Source organism: Monomorium pharaonis, chromosome 9, assembly GCF_013373865.1.
Source record: "Monomorium pharaonis isolate MP-MQ-018 chromosome 9, ASM1337386v2, whole genome shotgun sequence".
Taxonomy (NCBI): domain Eukaryota; kingdom Metazoa; phylum Arthropoda; class Insecta; order Hymenoptera; family Formicidae; genus Monomorium; species Monomorium pharaonis.
Window position 1 is genome coordinate 20,671,724 of NC_050475.1, and position 16,521 is coordinate 20,688,244.

Sequence of the window (16,521 nt, forward strand, 5' to 3'; positions counted from 1 at the left end):
ACCTCGGATGTGTGAATGCGCGGGAGCGCACATAAATCTATTACCGCCGCATCCTACCCGAGGTCGCTGTCATGCGGGGTGACCGGAAAAAAAAAAGAGAGTGAGAGAGAAGACGGAAGAATTTAGAGCTGTACAGAAGCAGATAACTGTAACCTAGTTTCCAGACGTTTCTAAACAGCGCACCGATAACGAACACCGATAACATTAATTGTCTGGGATATGTCGGCCAGACACATATGTGCATCATAACGTCGTACATTTTTGACTTCCACGAGTGAAAGCTGTAAAACTGAATTATCTCTATTAATTATTATTGATCTATGTGTTGGTTAAACACTTTTTTTTTTTAAGGATATATGTCACATAAAGTTCCTGCAAATGTAAACAGAAATTGGGGAAATTAGTTAATATTTATACTTGAAATTTTAGATTCATCAATGTAAGCTGAAGAAATACTGCCCTGATCTTTTTTTATACAATATTTACAATTCACATTAATCCTTTGTGTGCTTTATTTCACAAATATACAGTGAATGGTATTGAAAATGTAGTACCAAGAGAATTTTGTTTTAGGGAATTTAATTTTTTAAATGAATACCAATAACACGTGTTTGGTACAGAAACCCAATTTTATTTCCAATAAAATTTATTCTGAAAATTGTATTAGTCATAAAACAATATGTATTGAAGAATTTTATATGATTTTCTCTGATTTATTAATATCTACTACACATACTTTATATTTGAACACGTAAAATATGAAATATGTTTGATTATTTTTACTATACTGTACAGTTTTAAAATTTTTATGATTTTAAAATATAGTAAACAGTTTAAGATTTTTTATTATTTTAAGTAGAATAAATGTCAAGCAGATATAAACGCAATTTTTTATATTAGGTTTATAATGCAGCTTGATATTTTCAATCTGATTTGGTCGATAATGATTTTATCATGCAGCATGGCAAATTGATTGGCGTGCCTATTTATACTATAAATAGAAAATATATGTTAGACAATATATGATACATTTATCAATGAAGAGAAAGAAGGTATAGCACGTAAGATAGGAGATCGTAATCTCGACAGAGATTCAAATTCTATTAAGAACAAGCATGTTTTTCAAAAGATAATGTATATGAAACATTACATACATAATCGCATAAAGAAATTTTACATATGACTATGTATGTGACATCATATGAAATAATTTCTCGAATTGTAAGAATTTTTCCCCCAAGCTATTATCACCGCACATATGATAAAATTTGTAGCAAATTTGATCGTACAATATTACGGAAAAATTTCGCCACGTATAACTATCAAGTAGCGACATATTGCGTCAGGCCATTTGCTAAAGCGACGCACACACTCTAATAGGTAAACATACGTGCAATTGACAGTGTCGGCTTATCAGAACTTTAGCATCGTTACGAGATAGACCGCACGTGTCACAAGAAGTCATACGTGTGTCTCGTTCAAAGTAAGATTAATAGGATGACACGTAGGAATCTCGATGTCGCCGATCGTTACAAGTGTACAGTGTCTGTTGTGCTGAATGATTTGCATTTACGATTTAATTTTATATGATCTCCATGTATCGTACAGGACAAGTTATCGTTTTGCGATGATAAATGGCTGCGTTTCACGAAGATAATGCGTAAATACGAACACGAGCGCAAAGTTAGCATTGTTCTTGTTATTCGGTATTCCTGAAACCGTATTAACGTTACTGGCCAACAGATTCATGCTTCCATATTGCACGAGATGTAATTGTGAATAAATATTTAATAACCGCATACACATACACGCGCTGCCGGGCTTTTCTCGTAACAACTGCTGTACTCGTGCACAGTTTCACGAAATGTAATCCGACGGAACGGTGGATACGGTGTGCGGAGTTAACATTTATCTTCTGTAACTATACAAGGGGGAACTCGCTGTAAAAGAAAATTTTTGTCCTACACGGTTGGTAAATTGGTGTTAAATTTAATATATATATGTATATATCGCACGTGCGAAACGGTTCACTACACAAACTTTTGCGTTAATTTAATAAGAAAGTAATATAAACGTAAAAAATTAACAATATTGACTAACAACTTTTCACAAAATATTTACAATTACATTATATTAATTAACACTTAAAAATTCAATGTAACAAAAAATGTAACAAGAACCGATTTTGACATAAGTACAAAATGTTTTCTGCTGCAGTATATTATTATTCTGGAAAATTTTTGTTCACGTCGTTATTAAAATAAACAAGAGTTGTATACTAACCCGCATTTGCGTAAATCAAATATCTCGTGTGCGACCAGAGTGCACGCTATTTTATCGAAGCTAATTGCAATTCGATTACTCGATCGAATGGCAATGGTTATCGCGAAAACTACTTGGTGTACACTCGCTTAAATGTATGCTTGCAACGAGTACCTGCTATTTCCATACAACCGTGTGTCGTAATCGGTTTTGCATACGCGTAACAGTGTGCGTGTGCAGCGTGCTCTGTATTGTAGATGCATAGTCTTTCATAGATTCTTATTTCTCGCGTGTTGCGACAGATCGGCCTACACGCTCGGCAAGACTTTCCGCGTAAATGTCGCGGCGAGTCCTTTGATGTCTCCGGATCGCGTGGTATAATTATTGTGATCATTATGATAGTTTGATAAGCACACTTCTCTTGGCTAACTGCCCTGCCAACTGTTCTCGGCTAAAGCCGAGTTATAATGCGGGACGTGCGAATCAAGTCACGATCAGCTGATTATTTTATATAGATCGTTTATTTTTGAATCTAAGTGTTTGTGTTTTATGCGTAACGTCGTGTAGTCACTTTTTATGCATTTACATGTGTGTTATCTTTAAACTTTTTGCACGTGTAACATTGATGTATGTATCATGTTTTATGTATCTGTTTTATATGTTTTTTTTTAAATATTGATACGTATTTAAGTGTGCAAAAAATACGCATATAAATGTATAAAAAATGATTACGCGACCTTACACATAAAAATATACCCTTGGATTTAGAACGTATGTAGCGGCTGCAATTTTAAATTCATTAATAGCTCTTCTAATGGATTTTAAGTCTTTTCTTTGGCAAACATATTATACTAATAATTTATAATTACAAGTGATTGAAAAGTTTTTCATAAATTGAGGTAAATAATTAAATAAGGAGAAAATAAAGAAATTCAATAAAGAAAAGACTGTCTAAAGAAAAATTAGCTTGAAATTGTTCGAGATATCTTTACTTTTTACTTCTTTACACCGGCCTATTCTTCACTTGACTATTTTTATTTTGTTTTTATATTACCATTGCGTTTTACAGTTCGATTTATCTTCGTAATAAACCGTTTTGTTAATTAAGGAAAAACTCGAAAGGAAAGAAAATTAATACGTCCTTCTTGCCACGGTGGAGCGCGGGTGAAAGTTAAAGATCGGTTCGATGGAAGGAACCTCCTAGGAGATTAGAATGGAAATGCACTTTCTTGTTGCTGGCGAACACTCACACTTGGGGTGGTACACGGTTCGCGGCACCATGACGGTTGTTTTATTCGCCGTGGAACCCGGCAACGGTCGCCGCGCGAGCGGTGCAACCATGCGATTTTCCGTGTATCGCTCGGTCAGAGCGCGTAGCCTGCAATTATCGTGTGAACGAGGCCGAGCCTCGCCGATGGCTTTGTTTCGTACTTTAATACTCTTTTGAGAAGCGCGCATAAGAGTCACATCGGTCGTGAATAAAGCAACAAAGTTGATCCCGCTAAAAAGATATCAAGCGATGAAAAAGAGAGAGAGAGAGAGAGAGAGTTGTTGCCAAAGAATATTATTTTATTTTTTGTAATTATGAAAAGGTGTGCGAATCGAGCATTTGTAAAATCAAATTGAATTGAATCGAATCTGTTTCATTCGAATTGAATTTGAATCAAAATTTTTCAGACTTACATTACTTGCTAAGTATAATAAAATATTATTAATGATGCTACAGATCTCTTTCAAAGTTAATCGCACGAATTTTAAAAAATAACGAAGAAATGTGTCAAGTAAAGATTTATAACAGAGGGTAATGTAAATTAGCATTGAATACATATTGTATTAATTACGATGCTGTTATCGACGTGACAGTACCTTAGTGCACTTTATTAGAAAAATTAGAATTTTGTTCTTGCCGGAGCAATTTCGTTTTTTGTTCTAAATTCTATAAAATATAATGTTACAAATCTATGAAATGGGCGATTGATTCGAAATAGAATGATTGATGATTGTCGAAATATTCGTATTCGAACCTTTCAGATTCGGATAATCCACACGATTCGACTTGAATTCGAACTATTCGCACATCTCTATCGTGTTGTAATCATACCATTAAGCTTTTCACGAAGGAGGAACAATTACTGGCGAGAAAGTGGAACGACATTAATATATATTTCGTTTCCTTGAAAGCGCTGCGCACTCACTCTATTAAACGGACTCGCCGTTTACTCAGGACTCGAATCTCGAGTGCTTTCTGCTGAATATCGCCTGGAGTGCCATAAGCGCCGGGCACTCCTTTAACTATCGACAATAGATATTGTCGAACGCGATAGATGCATGCTTTAGGCATACATGTAAACACATGCAAATATCAACGCTCTCGTCCGACTTGTGAATTAACATTTTTTCAAAAGCGGCTTTCTGAACGCCTAGAAAATATCGGACTTCCCGAAACTGCGACGCCGAACTAACTTAACTAACTAGCTAATGCGCCTCTAGCACGATTTCTCCGTGCTTCAATTATACCGGCGTTTATTGCCTCTCGTCACGAGCCATCGCGTCCGATTTTTCTTTTTCGGCCCGTCCGCGCCGCGCCACCGCGTGCAATTGCCGTGCGAACGAGGTCGCGCGCGGACTTAGGTTCGTAGCCACCGATGATGCCCCGCAATCGCGTCGATGCATCGATTCTGCCGAGATAAAAGCACGGGATGTGCTCTTTGGTACTCGTTGCAAACACGCAATTATTCCGCGCTTAGAGCGGTCTGCGAGTCCGTAAAAAATCGGTCGAGATCGGAAAGTTCCAGCGAACGTATTTGAAAATCATCGCAAAGCTGCGTATAGTGTACAGTGCAGGTTTCCACGACCCTTGGAACTACTTGCGCGTTACACGCAAACTTTCGTTCCGGCGCGCTCTATAAAAGATACGATCGATAAAATGACGTATGCGGTATACCCTGCATCAGACCTATAAACGTAAATACCCTCATATTGCTGCCTTATCACATTTTTTCGGTGTTTCAAGCTCCGGGAATTCCCCATACTCTTTCTTTCGTTGTGTGATGATAATTTCAATAGGAGGAAGATAAATTAAACAGAGAGATCAAAGAGGCGGAGGGGGAGGGGGACTTTCAGATTAAGAAAAATCTTCCATACATGAAACGATGGAGATCGTTGGTTCAACAACCGGCAGTGATCTACGTTATATTTCAGGCTTCTCCGTGCCTTTTTTTCACAATAACGTTTATTGTCGCGAATAATCTCTCGCGACTCAATTATCTCCTTCGTGAAAGTTGAAGGAACGCCTCGACAAGGAACGCCGTGCAGTTCGATCGTGTACTCTCAAGTAGATTATGAAGAAAAATATGTTTTTGTGGACGCCACTCTCGCGTTTGCGACAAGTTTCTGTCAAAGCTTCTGCTCAGATTATCGATTTGCATCGCGTGAAGAGATGCGAGATAACGGCACACATCTCGCCACAGTATTTCGACCGGAAACGAGAGGAAAAAGAGTGTTATTACTTTTAAATGTGATTAAAGTTTCTAAATTTTCGAGAAACTGAAATACACCCATTGTATGCGAAATTGCATGTATAAATTAAAACGTATAATTAAACTACGTATAAATTATGCAATATATAAAGTTTACATGTTCCACACGCGGTAAAAAAAAAGGATTCACGCTGTCTGGATTCTCGGTATGAATGATGCAAGCGAGTAAGATTACAAGAGGACTTTCAGCTGTCCGTGGTACGAAGATCAAGAAGCGTATTGAGCATTTTTTTCCTAATCATTTTCTAATCAACCATTTTAACATCGTTGTAAGGAAAAAGAAACACGTAACGCGTGCAGAAGGGGGATAAAAGTGGACGCGTGTGTGAGAAATAATTATTGCCGCCCGGGGTTATCGCAGATCGAGAGAGAGACTTTCAGATTCGATAAGGGAATTCCATAGTTTCTTAACCCGTGTATGCGCGTCAATGTGAATGTGTCGTCTACAGCGCAATTTGCAAGTGGAGTATCGGCGTGAGGAGTCGCGATAAGCAACGTAACGATTACATCCGGTACACTTCTTCCTTCTTCGCGAAATTATCTTCTGCCGACGACTTATCTTACTTTCGAATGAGACGGTATTGCGGCATCTAACGTCGCCGATTGTTCCGATCGCGCATAATGACGACACTTTTTCCATATGCAAATCAGTAGGGTCACTCGGACAGCGATTTATAGAGATCAGGACCGATTGCACATGCATTATTATTATTGTGAAACGGCCATGATAGAATGTGTCGTAGATCGGTCTGCATGAACTTATGCGAATGTCGATTATATTTATGATGCGCCACGTCATACTCTTTTCCTCTGTCTCATATATTTAGCTCATTAGATGATTTATTCCGATCCTTCTCGATTGTATTCCCACTCCTCTGTTTTTTTTTTGTACCTATTTTAATTGTTTTGTTTATATCTCCTGCGAGTACCAATTCTCATGCCTGATCATTTGTCAATTTTTTGCGGTCGTTTCTAAATCACAATCAGGCAATTGTCTTTGTAAATTTGTTGCGACATTTTATAAATTTATCTATACATCTATTTTTACTTGATATTTTATTTTTGTGATTATTTTTCAAAAATGTTGCCGTGGTCAGTTTTCTCATCTATTGAAAGAAAGATCTGTAATATTATTAAAATATTTTATTGTGTTAAAATTTTAGCATGTGAATCCGAAATTTGACTCGACTTCAATTCGCACATCTCTATCTCGGGATGACTTCTCTCTTTCTCCCGCACGCACACATGAATTAATTAATTAATGATTTATTTGAAGCGTAATTTGTCTCTTGAATCTAAAGTGTGATGTAAGGTTGTCGAGGCGATGTGTGTCGCGGTGGCCTTGAATTTTCATCGCGTGCCAAGATTACGTTCTCTGGCGAGCCTCATCGTCGATCAATTATACACCTTGCTTCAATCTTCGATCCGATGCATAGTTTTTATCCGATTGCAACGAATTTGCCTTTAACATTATCCTCACGAAAAAGAAAAATATTTTTGTATAATGTAGTCTTTGTGTGACGCTTGTAATACGATCGACAACGGATTCGGGTTTCAAGTTCGTGTCTCTGTTTCGCTAACTAGATAGGGCCTCATTAAATTCTCGGATTCAATCGCGAGTTGCCAAGTTGTACGCGCGTTCGAGTGCCTGACAGGCACAAAACGATTACGCGCTGATTCTCGTTCAGGCGTAGCGCGCGATGATCTAGAGGTAATGTAAGACTCTGTTTACTAAAGTTAGAATTGAGCACACGAGATAAATGTAACTTTCTCTAATCCACATTCCTACCGGAAGATACATTGTCGTTCTGTGCTCATTTCTCAACATTATACTGTAATTTGCGTGGCGCACCAACTTTCAAGGGGAACACTAATGTTAATGTAATACACGTTTCTTTTTTCACCATCATTACCAGATTTGCCATTATTAGGTAAAAATCCTGGGTCGCTTTGAGATATCTGTGTCACGTATAAAAGGTCGGTTTAATTGATTTTATTTTTGAGAAACTTTACTTGAAATTTATATGGAAATTGAAATAACCTAAGAATAAAATCTTTATTTTAATCACTCGCAAAAATAAAAATATCTTTTATATAGAAATTTATAAATATAAACGATTCTTTTAACTTAAACATTAGCTCTTATTATACGCATATGAATAAGGCTTATAATAAGATCTGAATACAGAATAAATTGGAAATAATAAGAAATTAACCATTTAAATTAATTTCAAAATGATTATTAAAACCAAAATTCTTTCGAGTTTACTGTTAAACGTCGCAATTAATTTCATCTTCAATTAATCTTTTAATTTTTTGAAATTTCTAGTTCTTTAGGTGCACTCTTAGCTTTTCAGAAATTTATTTTAAAAACAGCATTGGAAATCATTATCCGTTCTGCTGTAAGGTTTACATATAACAAACAAATAACAATGATTGCAATAATGGCCATATTTAATGAGTACGTTATTTCTAAAAAATTTATTTATTTAAAAAGTCGATATGTTATTTTCTATAGAAAGTTAAGAAATACAAATACTACAATATGTTATAATAATTCATAAAATAATGCACACTTTGCAATTTTTATAAAAATGACTCATACTTTGTCTCGTACGTGTACTTTGTCACAAGTTTTTGTTGCAGACGCATTGCTCTTTGCTAGTTCTAATTTACTAGTTCCTCTTTAACTACTTCCTATGACACATCTTTTAAGCAGATACTCTAGATATAAAGCGCATTTTAAGTGGTAAATTCAAAAGTAAGCGTTATTTAGTGCCAGGTCTATTCAGCTCATGTACCTTAATTACATCGTGTTGCTCATAATTTATCAAGGGACCGAATATTTATCTTGATTTTTATTTTTGTTTATCAGATGTTGATCTGCAAACTCAGATTGATGCCTCGCTGGCGATGCCGGCCACCTATCAGACCCTTTGCGCACGTGCCCATTTGGCTCAACAATGTTGCGGCCTGGCGCGAGAGCAGACGAGGATCTGCGAGAGGCTGGTCCACGATCAGCATCTCCAGCAGCAGGGTTGGGCCGCGGTGGTCGCCAATCTCGAAGACATCACGCATATGTTTCAATCACGAGCCGAGCAGTTCCAGCAGGCCTTCGTCCTGTACCTCGCTGAGAGGCAGCAGCACATGAAGCTTCTTGATAAGTATGAGCCTCTCATTTTATTCTATTGATGCGTAAACGTCAGTTCGGTTTTATTGGTGCGTAAATATCGCGGAATTTTATCTTTTTCTGTTCAGTGACGACGAATTTATCGGAACTAGGTTTTGCAAGAAATTTACGGTCCACGATGTAATTTAATGAAAATATGGAGAATGAAAGTTTCTGAAAATTATAGAGTGACGTGTTGCTTTTACTTGCACATTAGTTGCGTAAGTTGGTCAATAATTTATGAGTTCGACAATTTAATTGACGGCATTGCATCGAACGATATGGCGATACAATTAATGCGGCAAGGACCGGTTTTCTTTTGTAGATTTTACCATGCCAGTCGAAGCGCGATATGATTGAATAATACTGAGAGCACGGATTAGTCGGCTTAGGATGCGTTAGGAAATATTAAACAAATTTTTCACAATGAATGACGAACCGGTGCAACAGTTACCATAAACATATATATGACGTAATACTACTCTCAATAATTACTTTAATTACAATGGGATATAATTACCATTGAATCCACATTTTAATCGTAGCTTTGATTATCATGTTTAATCGCGGCTGCTCCAATTACCAATGGTTATACCGCTAATGGGTAATTAAATGGCGGTAGTATTAATTTTATCTAAAGATATGCGCATCAAAGTTTGTCGCAACATTTATCAAATATAAGCGAAAATACTGATAAAGTTTGTCAAGATCCTATTAAGTGAATCACATTTTTTAAATTGATCAAAAGAGAATAGGGTAACATTTAAATTTGTGTCTTATACTATTATATAGCGAAGTTACCTATAAAGAAGTGAAATTGAATGCAAATTTTATTACAGTTTCAACGCCGATCTCGATACTCTTGCGAAAATTCCAATTTTGCCGGCGTTGAGAGCCCAAGCCGAAGGCTTGTTAAGTCCTGACGACCAACCGAGTCAAACCTCCGAAAGCGCGTCGGAGGACAGTGGGGAAGTGCTGAGTTTGCTACGATGGATCTCTGCGAAAGACAATCAGAGCAGCTTGGAACAAGTGGCGGAGCAATGCTCGCGCGGCTTGGAGCAGTTCGATGAACGATTGATGCAGGCCTTGAAAGCGGAGGTGAACGCGGCCATCGATAACGCTAACAAGCAAGATATGAAGGAGATCAAAGGCCTAGGCGAGAGGCTGTTTGCCCTGGAACAGCTGATGGTGCAGACCAAGAGGCTCGTTCACGAGCAGGGCGAGCTTGCTCAAGGTTTCCTGCAGAATCAGACTCGTGCGAGCAATTTGGGCGACGCGAGCGTCCTGCCAGATCTTTGCAATTCTCATCGGCGGCAATTGCTCGTTATGTTACAAAATCACAATCAGTTGCGCGACATCCGCCGCCGATGCACCAAGGCAAAAGAGGAGCTGTCGGTGAATATCTATCATCGCCTGAAGTGGATTATGTACGTAGAGAACAAGATGGTGGAAGTGGGCAACAAGCTGATCATATATCACGAGAGCCTGAAGCGGTTGCGACGGCATCTGGAGGTGCTCCAACAGATTCACTTGGCACCGCAGATGTACATAAGTGCGGTGGTCGAGGTTGTTAGAAGGCGCACCTTCTCGCGGGCTTTTCTCGTATGGGCGAGCAACCTAGCATGCCAGCTCTTGAGCGTTCACAGCGAAGAATTGGCGCGTAGGCGAGAGTTTCAGAGCAAATTTGACGGCCACTTCTTGAACACCCTCTTTCCAGGTCTGGAGGACACGCCACCGCCATTTGCAACGCAGGCACCTTCCGTTTTTGACAACGGGTTGCCCGATGTAAGATTCCACGAGAGACTTTATTAATCATTGTTATACATATACACTTGTAAATATTACATTCTTATATTTTATTATTAGTTAACCACGGACGATATGGAGTCATTGAGGTCGCAGCTTCCGGACTTGGCACTTACGATTTCTACGCCGGATTTGAATAGCATCACGCAATTTTTCTTAGTCAAGAGCTTTACTGAAGGCAGCACCGATGGAAATAAAGATAAGGACACCACATCGGTCAGCACCGATATTCCCACGAAGGAACAAGAGCGCACTAGAGCACCGTTATTATCTGACAGGTAAGTTTTTGATAATGCGCCCTAAATGTCATTTGTAAAAATGGATTATCACAGACTCTGAACGTGACACGCATACCGTATTGATTTTCCAGAGGCGACTTTGAATCTGAAACCGATACAGAGGAATTCGAGAAGATCGGTCAAGCCGGTGTGGACGTAACCAAGCCCGGCGCGTTTGACGGGACGAAACAGAAACGGCAAAAGCAATTGGAGGTTGGTGCCTCTCGAAGCGTGTCCCCCGCTTCCTCGACCTCAACTAACGTCTCCCCACTAAACTCGAAAGTCGCGGACTTAACGACGCGTTCATCCACGTCAAGCGACCCCGGCTCTTTCCAATTTCCCAGTTTGTCCGCCATGAGCGAACGCCCGGCGCAGCTGAGTCCGCTGACCGAGTGCGTGGAGAACGGCACCGCCGATTCCTCCAGTTGCTTACTTCGCAGCGGCCTCTCGAACTACCGTGACGCCCTGCCGCTTGAGGAGCAACATTCCCTAAGTCCAAATCCCCCTTCCCTGCCACGGTCCTCCGTCATGTGCGACGGCCAGCATCAGCAACACCAGCATTCGCTGTCCGGTAGCGGTGGTAGCAGTCCCTCCGTCGGCGTGGGTGCTACCGACTTCATGGGTACCGAGTTTTACATGGACGAATCCCTGCCAAGCAGCCTCAGTGAGCATCCCGCCGACGGCCAGCATCAGGCTATCGTGTCCCTCCTTCAGGTACTGGACGACTTACAGCTCGCTAACAGACAACTACCGTAGTCGTAGCCGTAAAACGTTCCGTAAAGTACCACCTTTATCACTACCTACCTGTTTCTTGAAATAAATAATTATAATGTACAATTTTCTCTTCTTATTCCTTTTTTTTATTCTTTGCTGTTATTGATCCTCGTATCCAAATGTGAAAAACTCGGTAATCCATTAGATATATCAGTAATTGATTCGCTTTTCTTTTTATGATTTCTAGGTAATTTTGTTACTGTTATCTTTATATTCGTTAGTGAATTATTAGAATTGACTATAAGTAAATTAGATTGTGAGCCGTGGTATGTATTACCTTGCTTGGCTTATGTTCCGCTCAAACTGATCGAATCGAATGTTGCGCTCCCTGATTTTTGTTGCTGCTTGCACAAATACAGTTGTACCCGATAATAGACGCGCGTGCGTGTGTCTTGATTTTTTACAGGATAGCTGGCGTCGCACTCGTTTCCCAATCCTTCGAGCCATACGTCCCCATTCAGAAACCCATTGAATTTATCCATACGATTGCTCTCTCAGAGACATACGTTCTAAATTGAAATTATTGCAATTTTGCACAAATTGCATTGGGGCAAATTGGACATTTATGATTCAAAATTAACGGAAAGAGTGGAGTTTTCTTTAACCAATCTCTTCGACGAATTCTCCTTGGCTTCGAAGAGTCGAGGACAATCCGTCGAATAAAATATGATTTTGGGATATTATTGAGATATTATTGTGTTCATCATTTCAGGAGAATCTTGGTAACACACGTGAGGAAGTAGAAAGGTTGCGATCTATCTTGAAGACCATGAAAACGGTCGTATGCGAGGAGCTTAGTTCCGTGCGAAATGAATTAGCGATTCTGCGAGATGAATCTAACAAGGACAAAAGTGGCATTGTCGAGATGACAGAGCGCGTACGAGTGGCGTTGACCTTGCAATCGCGCGAATATGACCGGCGTCTTCAAGAGCGCGAGCAAGAACTGACGATCGAGCACGAGTATAAGATAACGGACGTTAAAAGGCTGATGCAGATAAGTGAAGAAGAGATCTGTACACTCAAGCGTAATCTCCTAGAAAAGGAGACCGAACTGGCGGAACACGAGCGACTGATGGCCACGATGCGTCAAAAATTGGAGGACGAACAGATCCAGAGTAGGAGCTTGCAGACTCGACTACATCAACAGCTCGAGGAGTACTCGTTAATACTGAAACAAGAGCGCCTCGAGAGGGAGGAGGAAGTAAAAAAGACAAATGACGAGAGATTCCTCGAGATCACTTCTTTAACGAATTCATTGACGCAATGCCAGAAGCGAATTCAAGAACTGGAGGAGAATCTGGTCACTGCGCGTAACGACCAAGAAAGAATAGTGAAAGAATCGACCGATAAGTTGCAGATGGAATATAAGGCGGAGTTAGAAACTATTCGGAGCCGTTACAAACTCATGACCGCTTCTACCATGGAAAGGAGTCCCAGCGATTCTAGTTTAGAGAAGATTGAAGTGAGTAACTAACTGCTAGTATGTTTATTCTGTTGTTATTGAAGGTAAAATAAGGAAAGATGTTGAAATATTAACATATTTTTTTTTTTCAGCGACCAGACGTTATCGAGCTTGTGAATCATGAGGCAATTTTGGCACAAGCTAGAGAAGACATGAAAATTGAGAACGCTATGGCGATTCGTACTGCTATCGAAAAGGAAAGGTCAGATTGCATGGCGAAATTAGATAATGAATTGAGATTGGCAAAGGAAGTAGTTGAAGAAAAAAATCGAGAAATTGAAATGTACAGAATGAGAACGACTGCGCTGATGGAGCAGGGCAAGCATTATAAGAATATGATAGATCGATTAATTGAAGAATTTGAACTGAAAGCAGAGGTGCAACAAACTTTGATGGAAAAGGTATTATATCATACACACATTTTACATGCTTACAAATTCATGCATTCAATGCAATAGTGATAATATACAGATAAACCTTTTAAATTTTAAATTACTAAAATTTTTTAATTGAATTATACTCTATGTATGTATACTGTATGTATAAATAGAAGATGTAAATAGAATGAATTTATGTCAACACTACATTAAAAAATTCTTATTTGGAATTTTGAATAAAATTTCTAGAAAATCCGATAATTCTTAAAGAATTCTTTTATCAAATTAGAATAAATCTTTGTTATATATTTATCTCTTATTATTACTTTTTTTGTACGTAGATGAAAAATCTTGAAGCGGACAAGGCATGGTTGAAGAGCAAGGAAACAGCAGAGAAGCGAACAATTTTGGATCAGAGTGAAGATGTCGCATATTCTCTAGAAGCTGGAGTATGCAAGGACTTGAGCTACGATCGATTGGATGCCGGTCAAATTGATCTGGAAGACTTCAAGGAAAGTGAAAAATATGAGGTTGAGGTCTCGGAATCGAAAAAAGTACGATTGGAGGCTGATGATGATGATCTGGCTCGGCTATCGAGGCGACTTGAATCTCTCGAGAATGACAACAAGAGGCTGTCCTGCGAGCTGAATTCGATACGCGCGTGCAAAGTGGCAGCTGAGGCGAAAGTGGAGGCATTAATGACGGACAAGATCCGTTTAGAGATCGAGTTGCTGAAGGAGAGAACCAAGAGGACCTTTGGTATTGACCCGATACTCTCGGAGAATCGCGACAAGGACATGAATGCGTCGGTCGCGGTGGTTTCGGATTCCAATTCGAGTCGGGATGCGGCCACGAGTCCAGAGCCGAGTCGACGATCATCTTCCAAATCGATATGCTTCCACCCTTCTCTTCCCTCGTATATACACAAGAAGGTCGCGGAGAAAGTGGCGAAAATGGTGCAGCAGGGAATTGTCACCGTTACTAGTTGCAATCCGGGTGATGTGGTGCTCGTAGTCTGGGACGGTATACACGGCAATTATGCGGTGTACCAGGAATCTTCGACTCTTTATTTTCTTCATTCGGACTACGTAGACGCACTGGACGTAGGGATGAATCCAAGCTCCCGGAAGTGTGTTCTCGCGGAAGTGATTGACAAGGAATATTGTCACGCGAGAAAGGTACGACTGTTGTTGAGTTGAATTATGGCAGAATAAAAAAATTGTGTTATAATATTAAACATTATATTACTCATTACAATGAGAAATAAAACATAATTTTGTTGTTCTTTTTCTAGCATGAAAACCGGTATCATGTCCCACGTGGCACGAAATTCTACAGAGTGCGCGCTAAGCCGCGGGATGCCCGCGCACTGACAGATGAAATAGATTCAATGTCGAAGAGTCAACTATCGTAATTTTACGGTACAGACTGTGTCGAGAATCCCTTGATTCTTGCCTAGTAAAAGCTCTGTGATCGAGGGTTTGCGTCGGCAGGCCGCGTTCGTTAGGGGACCAGCGACCCGGAACGCAAATCCCGAACCTACGTCTCCGCAACCATCCGGAAACCTCGGATCTAGGCCAAAACCTGCCAGAGCCTCTGGACGCATCCTTGATATCGATGAACGCTGGGAGGGGGTGAATCATGGAAAGAGGTATGCGCAAGTTGGGTATAACATGAAATGAGACGGAAGGATGCGCCGGCGTTTTATTGTGATATAAGTAATTTTTAAAACGAGTGAAACATATTTGCCGAATGCTGTGGTTAGCTGTGAAGCGTAACGATATTTGTATTCTTTGACTTTCTTTTTTTCATAAACGAAAAAAAAAAGGGATGTGAGTGTCGTCGACGATTCTCTCTTTCAATAATTCGATAAGCTGACCAGTGTGTGTGTGTGAGAGAGAGAAAGAGAGAGAGAGAGAGAGAGAGAGAGAGAGAGAGAGAGAGAGAGAGAGAGAGAGAGAGAGAGAAAGGGATTGTTCAACCTCAACATGTAGATGTACAATGCGGAAAGATGAAAGTGTGTCCCACCAGACAGCGTTCAGCTTCCTCTCTCCGCATTCCGTTAATTATCTTTGCGTTGTGTGAGACAAGAAGACGTAGTTATAAGTTTTACAAAATCGACATATTATGAGAACGTGCGATTAATTTATCGTGAACGTATATAGTTATATATATAATCGCATTTGGTTACATATATAAATATATACATATATATAAAAATATATATATAAAGATAAATATATATGTATATAATTATAATATGCTATATACATAACATACACACATTATTGTACGAGGCGTGCAATATCTGCATACAAAAATCTGGTAGGTCCTAAAAATTTTAGGGGCTAAGATTTTGTAAAATGAAAACTGTCTCGTGAATGTGTTGTGCAATTTCATAAGTACAGGTAGTACGTCGGGTTATTTATACAAAAAGATTGTGCTACGTGACATCGATAGATTTCCGATGATTCTCTTTTGACAATGTCTTGCGTACGTTTCGTCGCAAATCGTCCTTTCACTTTTCACGTATACTTTTATTTTCCTTTTCTCTTGATACTATCTTCGCAATTTTTTCTATACTATCGACAAGTTCGAAAGATACAACATAAAAGTCCAATGTTTCTTTCGAATGGAATGAATGGGACAAAGTAAAGCTATAATATTGTTCAATCTACTTACTTTGTTTACATATAATTTTCAAATGTTAGTTTAAACAATGCCCACCGGAGAATCGACTCCGAGAAAGAGAGAGAGAGAGAGAGAGAGAGAGAGAGAGAGAGAGAGAGAGAGAGAGAGAGAGAGAGAGAGAGAGAGAGAGGCGTATATTTCGCGTAGAAAGAATTTTATAAAT

General features: G+C 39.3%; 1 protein-coding gene across 2 annotated transcripts in view; it reads left to right on the forward strand.

Moving 5' to 3' along the window:
- Positions 1 to 15,520, forward strand: part of LOC105831129 (RB1-inducible coiled-coil protein 1) — a 34,490-nt gene extending 18,970 nt beyond the window's left edge. Inside the window, exons 3-10 of one of the 2 annotated variants that reach the window (XM_036292376.1) lie at positions 8,677 to 8,965; positions 9,810 to 10,755; positions 10,837 to 11,054; positions 11,147 to 11,768; positions 12,541 to 13,290; positions 13,383 to 13,691; positions 14,009 to 14,845; positions 14,962 to 15,520. In XM_036292376.1, the coding sequence (XP_036148269.1) occupies positions 8,677 to 8,965; positions 9,810 to 10,755; positions 10,837 to 11,054; positions 11,147 to 11,768; positions 12,541 to 13,290; positions 13,383 to 13,691; positions 14,009 to 14,845; positions 14,962 to 15,081 (4,091 nt within the window). In that variant the 3' untranslated portion in view covers positions 15,082 to 15,520. The remainder of the gene's footprint in view (positions 1 to 8,676; positions 8,966 to 9,809; positions 10,756 to 10,836; positions 11,055 to 11,146; positions 11,769 to 12,540; positions 13,291 to 13,382; positions 13,692 to 14,008; positions 14,846 to 14,961) is intronic. The other variant, XM_036292377.1, reaches the window with a different exon arrangement.
- Positions 15,521 to 16,521: the final 1,001 nt, after the last annotated feature.